Source organism: Lissotriton vulgaris, unplaced genomic scaffold, assembly GCF_964263255.1.
Source record: "Lissotriton vulgaris unplaced genomic scaffold, aLisVul1.2 SCAFFOLD_2833, whole genome shotgun sequence".
Taxonomy (NCBI): Eukaryota; Metazoa; Chordata; class Amphibia; order Caudata; family Salamandridae; genus Lissotriton; species Lissotriton vulgaris.
Window position 1 is genome coordinate 64,179 of NW_028249821.1, and position 8,782 is coordinate 72,960.

The window sequence follows — 8,782 nt, forward strand, 5'->3', positions numbered from 1 at the left end:
CACCTGCGAAATGCGTCGACGCTTGGGATAAACTATATCAAGTGTACCAGCCAGTCATTGTGATTATGAGCCACTAATAAGTGTACTGTCATATTTGCTGTCTGTCTCTCTCTCTCTTCTTCTTTTGTTTTATCTTTCTTTTAAACTATACATTTTTAATAGTTTTTAATACGTGGATATAGTGTATATACTACTTGTAGGATTTATATATGTGATATATTTTTTTTGATACTTGATGTAATTTTGCATCTCCCTCTTGATTAATTGTTATGCTGTCTATGTAATACATGCAATTGTATAATGATATATGTTTTTTATAATATGAAAATTTATGAATTCTGTATAATGAACATTTTTTAATGGTTCCAACATTTCTTCAATAAAATATAGGTGGCATTCCATTATTAGTCAGTTGTTGTTTCGTGGCATTGCAAATATAGGTGACTGGGATTTTTGTATGATTGATATGAATGGTGGTTTGCGGTATATTTCAGATGATTGGTTGAACAATTATGTTATTTGGTTGCCTAAGGGAATATATCTTCTTCTTTAACTAAGTAACGCCCTGTCCCTATGGTACGTGGGGCTTCTCTCTCTTGATTGGCTAATGGAGGTTAGACATACACAGAGGCAAAAAATATTCGAACAGCAGAAAGCGCATCTGGAGGAAATACAGAACAGCTGGTGGGGGAGAGAGCATATTGAGAGCGTGTAATACTCATCTACAGTTGAGCAAATTGCTGGATTTCGTAAAGATATAAAGGGTGGGGAGGAAGAGTAGAGGATGCAGTGTACATGTACTTCTTGGATAAAGGATGTGGAGAGTGGATATGTAAAGTGGAGATCATATGTACAGGTGGAAGAGCACATGTGTAGATTGCGTTGTAGGTTTCGAGAACTGATGTGAAGAAGAGAGAGTGGAAATGGCAAGTGGAGGGAAGATGTAGAGGATGGAAATTACATGTTGAATAGGGAGAACACATGGAGAAGATAGAGAATGCATGGAGTAGGCATGCAGAGAGTGAACAGCATATGTACAATGTACAGCTTGGTTGTGCACAGCGCATTTATTGATGAAAGATTACACATGCAGTGAAGAGAGTGGGGATGGACCGCACATGTACAGAGTAGAGGAACAGATGAGAAGCACTCCTCTGGATGGCAGATTGTTCATGGGAAGAACACACAGCAAATGTAAAGTGGGCACAGACAATGAATGAAGAGAATGGAGGTACAGGGTGCAGAGGGCATGAGCAGGGTGGAGGGCGGTGTAGGTTTTAGGGAACATATGTTAAGAATGTGTTGAGTGTGCAGAGCATGTATATGGCATGGAGAGCACATGTGATTGTGAAAAGTGGGTGTGGAGAGGGGAGAGTCAGTGTGCAGTTTGTGGAGCAGATGAGTAAACTGGATATTCGGGTGAAAAGCTTAGAGGGGACAAACATGCATCTGAATGATGAAAAACTTATCTGGAGAGGAGAGAGAGAATGTGGCGCTTGTAGAGCACATCTGGAAGAAATCAGATGTACAGGTTGACAAACAGATGTGGGGCAAATAAGTGAAGGCCAGTGTATCCATATACAGATTGGAAAGTAGATGTGGAGAGTGGCTATGCAGGTTCAAGAGCAAATAAGGAGAGTGGACAGCGAGGAGGGCGCAGGAGTAGCATGAAGAGCTCTAGCATAGAGTAGGGCACAAGTGGAGCATGGAAAAGGATAGGCGCGGTGGAGAACGGAGGGATAAGGTGGAAAGCTGATATGTGGGCTGAATGGGGCATATGACTGGCATAAGGGCATGCGAAGGGAAGATTTAAGCAAAGACAGTGGGGACAGTGCAACCTCCAGGTTCCTCACAGACTGCTAAAGCACTAACTAAGCCCACGGAGCTGTTTTGTTGGCATTCGAAAATGATCTGCAACTAACACACAAAAAAAATGTTCTAACATTGACTACGTTCTTTGGGTGCTGTTATTTAAAAAAAAATATAGGAGGTCCCTATCCCCTTGCCTTCTATTTCCATTTCTTAGTGTGCAGTGTCCCCCTGCAGGGCATCCATATTTTTGACACCATGTTCCTGAAATAAACATTATAAATATATCTATAAACCACGATCCCAATAGTGTTTCCACGCATATTAGTCTTACAGAAAAAAGGACACAAACACATTCACTTCACAGTCCCTGAACAATATCCCATAGAGTCCCCTGTTGAAAAACAAAAGTGCTTTGTCATTCAATAGATGTAGCTTCACATACGGTTGTTCGAACAAAGGATTTGAGATTTGAGATGCCAAAAAACTCAGGGGCATATTATCAAGGGGGTTTATCTCCGCTTTTTTGGCTTTAAAAGCCAAGAAAGCGGAGATAAAATTATCTCCCTATTACCTAGCTGTCACTAACACCAGTTAGCGGCAGCTAGTAGGAGATAGCGACCATCTTGGGCCCCACTTTGCATGTCAGTGATATTTATCACTAATGATATGCAAAGTGGGCGTGCCAAGATGTTAGCAACTGAAAACAGTCGCTAACATCGCTATCTCCTATTACCAACTTTTGGAGATATTCGCGCTAAGCGTGAATATCTCCAAAAGCTAACACCTGCCCTGAGCAGTTCTTAGCCATGTTATCCAATGGGAGGTGGATAACATGGCTAAGAGCATTAGCTCGGTAATGCATGAATATCGCTGACTTTTCAGCGATATTCATGCATTGCGGCGATTTTTATCGCATTTGCGATAAACCTTGGTAATACCAAGGTTTATTTGCGGTAAAAATCGCCGCAGCTCAGCGGTACATTTTTGTCTCTAACCAAGCAATAGCGATAATTATCGCTATTGCTTGGTAATATGCCCCTGGGTGTTCAAACAGCACCCCTCAGCATTATAGCATTGCAGGGTAATTTGCTAAATTCGTCATTACTGTTCATTATAAACAAGTGTGCATTCAATTGTGGGTTGTTATTTAGCCCATCATCGTCCTTTACAGAGCTCATGATACAGTGTCTCATTTGTATTTTCGGATTAGATTCCTTATTAACAGTTGACGTTGATGATTTCTTTCAAGCAACTGAGCGTGGATATTTAGTTGCTCCTTCAGGGTGGCCGAGACAAATTGCTTCAATGGCACTGAAGTGAGCAAAAAGATTGGAGTTAATAAATACAAGATGCAATATGTAAGCACCACATTTCAAATTGCAGTGTTTGTGCAAAAAGAATGACAAATCTATCCATTGTCTTCTGCGGTTTCATAGTTGTCTAGCTCAGAACTGTCTATGGAAAACATGCCCACACAAGTGGAGAACTGAAGCCTCATCTACCCTGAGGAACATGTCCTTTGCCCATCCGACGGGCAGTGCCGTCTTGTCTGTCTTGAGGAATATGGTGCAGTGCAGTGCCCCATTTCCAGTGTGCCATCCCAAGACATCTTAGTCCGTCTTCAAACCTTCCAATCAGACAACAATGGTCAAATGGGCAGAAGCTCTGGGGGATTTTCCCCGTAGCAGTACTTTTCCAATGGGTCCCGGTAGGTGTTCTCATGCTGAACTCTCTGTGAGGAGGTTCGGCACTTGGCTAGGCACAGCTCAAAGTGGTCCTCTGCTGCTAGGAAGAGGTTCTTGAATGCCACAGCGATTCGATTTAGAAAACGTTCCAGAAGAAGTTGCTTATTGGGTTGAGGACAGCAGGAGACACAATTAGGGTGACCAACCGTCTGTAAATTTCACGGACAGTCCGTAATTTCGGCCGTCTGTCCGTTGTCCGTGAAGCATTCTTTAACGGACGCCATTTGTCCGTAATTTTAACCGGGCACAGCTTCCACCCACCTCCCTTCTTGACTCCGATGCTGTACCAAAGCTCAGATACCCCGCAGCATTTGAGAGGCACAGCGGGATGGCAACCCTCACACCTCCAGCCCTTGATGAGCTGTTAAGAGGTGCTTGAAGGTGACTGAGAGGAGGGGGCTGCAGCTTCAGGGGCATCTATTCAGATGCAAACAGCCCTGAATGCGTCATATCTCTGCAATTTAGAGGGGCCTCACACATCCTAGAACCGGCCCTGATTACACCGAGGCAGAACGTAGTTCTCTTCACAGAGCCTACAGTGGTGGCTGGTGGAATTTGAATATGGTGATGCTAAGACCAAGTCATTTATGCGTAAGAGAGAGCGATGTTTCATATGGTCCTCCCAGAAGGTTTTTAAAAATTGTCATATGTAGATTCAAGTTTCAGGACTATTTCTTTGATAAATTATCCAAAAATATTGTTCTTATATTTATTTTTAAAGGAAAACTCATAGAACGTTGGTTGTTTGCTCGTTGTTTGTTTAGCATATTACTCTTGTACAGTGTATGCTTTAAACCGAATCGCCTGCATACCACAATTGAGAGCTAAGCCCTGGAGTTGAGGCTGAGGGCGATGCCTGTCACTGAGTCAAAAAGGTGTGCAGAATGCATGGTCATCCAATTGTTGGCCTCTCTGCAGAGGCACAGAGCAATGATCACGCATTCTCGTGTGTTTCTGTGACAATGCACATGATGGAAGTATAATGTTGCTAAATTATTAGTACCAATATCGGCCCCTCCTGCGCACCTCCACTTGACCTGCTTGTCATTACTATGTGGCATGGGCTGCAATTTATCACAGACATAGCATTGTTTTCTATTTGACATGTAACCCATACTGGTGCCAGGTTAGTATCATGTATCTTTGCTTGCTGTTTCAATTCTTTGCTGCTAAGCAGTTAAATAACCCTGCAGAATTAATGTCTTCTCCTATAAAAGAACGAGACTGGCCTGCATTCACTTCTACTAAGCCATACTGCCCTTTTCGACTCTTTCGCTCCTCCCCTGCCACACCCGATTTTTTTCACCTGAGCACCGTGAAACAATGGTACTCTTGTCAGCTGTGCATTAATTAAACAATATCACCATTTCACAAATAACATTCAATTGCACAGTGTGACACATAACAGAGCAGGCAACAATCCACCACATCTCTCTAGAGCAGTACTTCCTAACGTGGCCAAATTTTAACCGTGAGCACTGTGTTTTATTTTCTATACCTGACATACGCTGGTCTTTTCTTGGCAGGGTGGCAGCTAAAGATGATTCGGGTTAGGCCACATACAACCCTGACTATCTGTTGTTAGTTATGAAGCTATGAACTCTAAATGTGATCTGCATATGGAATCTCAGTCTGGATTTGCTATTATGGGGACTGTGCTTTGCAGTCGCAGCCGGCATTACGGGCGGGTGGGGGGGGGGTGGAAATGGGGTTGTCGCCACGGAGGGGATGGGGGGGCTCGTGGGATAAATAACTTACCTTGGCTTCCCGCTTTTCTTAAGTCCCGAGGCTCCAGACTCCAGACTCCCGCCGTCGCTTCATTTGAATTACTCTGGGCTCGTCGTCATCAGGAAGGTGGCAGGCAGCCTCTCTCCGCTCCACCGCCTCGTTGTTGATTGGTGCGGCTGCTGCCCCACCCGTGTCATTTTCTCTCTGTATGCTGCAGCATACAGAGAAAACAGGGAGAGTGGGCAGTGTTACTCGAGGGCAGGGGGAGTGACTTGCCCACTGTTGTTAATACTGTCTGTTTGGGTGGCCTCAGGGTGCCCAAACAGACAGTATTAACAACAGTGGGCAAGCCACTCCCCCCTGCCCTCGAATAACACCGCCCACCCCCAACCAGGAACTTCTGCTTTCTCGCCGTGCGAGAAGGCAGAAACAAATGGTAGTTATTATGGTAATAACTACCATTTGTTTCTGCCTTCTCGCATGGTGAGAAACCAGCGGGGCGGCGCCCAAACGCCCCCATAGAGGAGCCGCCACTGAGAGCTTAATTATTGTCACTAAATTATAAACAAACCTCGGTTCTTCAAACATGCAGTCTATAATGTAATAAAATAAAGAAATGGCATAATCACACCCACACTGATTAACAAAGTATGGAGGACAATGTTAAATCAGTTCTCGTGGAGTATCTCCTTTAAGTACTATACATCACAGTTGGGGATGGCAAAACTAACATTTTGGAAAGAGAGCCTGTCTTCTCGTTGTCTTGTCCAGGAGGGGGTTAGGGTCTGGAAGAGACCAAGATGATACTAGAATACTGCATGCCCACCCCTGTTCCCACCCTGGTGGATCCTGTTCCCCCTCCTGTGATGGCTCCTGCCCCCCACCACCCCCGTGATGGCTCCAGTCCCCCCATGTGGTGGCTCCTGCCCCCCGCCAGTGATGACTCCTGTCCCCCATGTGGTGGCTCCTGCCCCCCCTCCTGTGATGGTTCCTGCCCCCCCCCCCCCAGTGATGACTCCTGCCCCCCCCCCCCGCCTGTGAAGGCTCCTGTCCCCCTCCTGTGGTGGATCCTGTCTCTGCCCTGAGTGGCTTCTGTCCCAGTGCTGGAACGGCCCCTGCAGCAAGGGTGAAGTTCTTGATGGGCCTCTTCTCAAAAAGGCTCAGCTCAAAATTAACATGAAAAGGTAGGTGAGTGAGTAAGTGAAGGGATGTGTGGATGGCTGGATGAATTTGTGAAAGGGTGAATGGATGAATGAACAATTGAATAGATGGATAATGAGAGAGGATGGATGAATTGATGAGTGAGTGGAAGGATGGAAGAGAGAAAAGGTAAATAGCTGGATGTATGGGTGGAAGGGTTGCTGGATGGGTGAAAGGGTGGATAGATGAGTGAAAGGATGGATGAGTGAAAAGGTGGATGGCTTGATGAATTGATAAGTGCAAGGGTGAATGGATGGACCGATGAGTGAAAGGGTGGATGTAAAGATGGATGAGTGAGTCACAGAGAGGGTAGATGGACAAAAGGATGAATAGATGAGTGAAGGAGTGAAAGGATAAATAGATTAGAGAAAGGATGAATAAGTGATAGGGTCAATGGATGGATTCATGAGTGGATGAGTAGATGGATGGGTGGGTGGATGGATGGAAGGAAGGATTGCTAAGTGAAAGGGTCGATGGAGAGAGAAAGGATGGATGGATGGATGACTGAAAGGGTGGATGTGTGGAAGGATGAGTGACTGGGTGGATAGATGAGTAAGTGAAAGGATGGCTGGATGGGTGAAAAGGTACATGGCTGGATGGATGAGTGAATGGATGGATGGATAGAAGAGTGGATGGATGAGTGTACAGATGGATAGGGTGAAAGGGTGGAAGGATGGATAATGGATGGATGAGTGAAAGGATGAACGAAGGGATGGATGAGTGAAATGATAGATGGAAGGATACATGATGGATAGGTTTTCAAATGGTTGAATATGTTTGGATATGGCTGGGCTTACTTAATTACTATTGCGCGACCTCTGATGTGTCTGTAAAACGTATCCAATTGTCCTGAATTTTGACCTCCTGTCCTGAATTTGTGTCCTGAATTTTGACCCTGTGTCCTGAATTTTTACACTCACCGTCCTGAATTTGCACCAATGCCAGTTGGTCACCCTAGACACAATACTCATATACACTGCAACAGCCATTTGGCAGGCAGCACTCGCAGCTGTGCAACTGAGAACTTGGCACATTGATGTTGCAGCCGCCATTTGCCAGCAGCTTTTCCCGCTTACTTACGTAGCCCAGATCATCAGTGATTTGGGGCTTCCCTTGAACTGAATTTCGGCATTGGTTGCTGGGCCTGCTGCTGTTTCCCAAGTTGAACTTTACTCTCCACATTATAGGCTGATCACGATCACGGAGCTCAAGAAGACTCCGGTCTCTTACAACTCTCTCTTCCTGCTTGAACGTACTTGTAAGAAAGTAGATGAGCGACAGGACAAACACTACCCCAAGCACCCAGCACTTCCTCAAGATTTTACACCACAGCATGGACACAAACTGCACCATATCCTCAGTGCAGGAGAGCTGCTGCTATTGCCCGAGGAATTAAGGGGCATATTATCAAGAACGGCATTAAAATTATTCCTGGTTTAGAGGCAGAAAACTGCAGCTAAAGCTGCGATAATAGGCTTGATAATATGCCCTGGAGAATTCCAATAGAAGCCCATGTTCACAACAGAACATGGACTTCTTTTGGAATTCTTAAGGGCATATTATCAACCCCATTATCGCCGCTTTCGCTGCAGTTTTGTGCCGCTAAACCAGCGATAATTTTTAACACCATTCTTGATAATTTGCCCCTAATTTCTTTAATCTTCCAAATTACACATGGGCATTAGAGCAAAAAAGTGACCAGAGACTAGGCTTCATATACTGGCTTTTCATTAACTGATACAGCGATTATCTTCCCAGAACTTCCCATTACAGATTGCATTTGCGACTAGATTTTGTCCTCCGTTAGAGCTCCCATAACGGAAGTCTTGTATCCCGTGGATGCGAACACAGAGATGCACAATTGTATGCAACAGATGCAGTTAATCATTCACCAGTCTTTCTACAAATGGAGGATGTGAATGCAGGCTACGCACACATATATATGCAATAGGCTCTCAGCTTCTGAACCATGTACCTGGGACACATTTGTAAACTGCATGTTACACACAGTTGTTTGAAGAAGATTGTCCTCTTCTCCCCACTAAGCTATACTTTAGGATGGGTACCTGCGACTTGCATATTCTCAATGTTTTCTAAAGCACATTTTATTTTTGTAAACATCACAACATTTCTTACATTTCAAAATTGTGTTTATTGTGAAGTAATCATCAGGAAATTCTAAACACCTCCAGCACAATTTCTAGTTTGTTAAGAAAAGTTGAACCAAAATGGTGGTTGTGCTTCTGAAGTAATCAGAAGATCATTCTTTACTAATCAGGTAGCATTTTAACTGAAGA

At 44.4% G+C, this 8,782-nt stretch overlaps 1 protein-coding gene across 1 annotated transcript; it reads right to left on the reverse strand.

Annotated features, from left to right (window-relative positions):
* Positions 1 to 3,460: 3,460 nt before the first annotated feature.
* LOC147663479 (SREBP regulating gene protein-like) lies at positions 3,461 to 7,838 on the reverse strand. Its single transcript, XM_086950419.1, has 2 exons — positions 7,446 to 7,838; positions 3,461 to 3,706 (listed from the first exon to the last, which is right to left on the reverse strand). The coding sequence occupies exons 1-2, from the start codon at positions 7,836 to 7,838 to the stop codon at positions 3,461 to 3,463; spliced, it is 639 nt and encodes a 212-aa protein (XP_086806545.1).
* Positions 7,839 to 8,782: the final 944 nt, after the last annotated feature.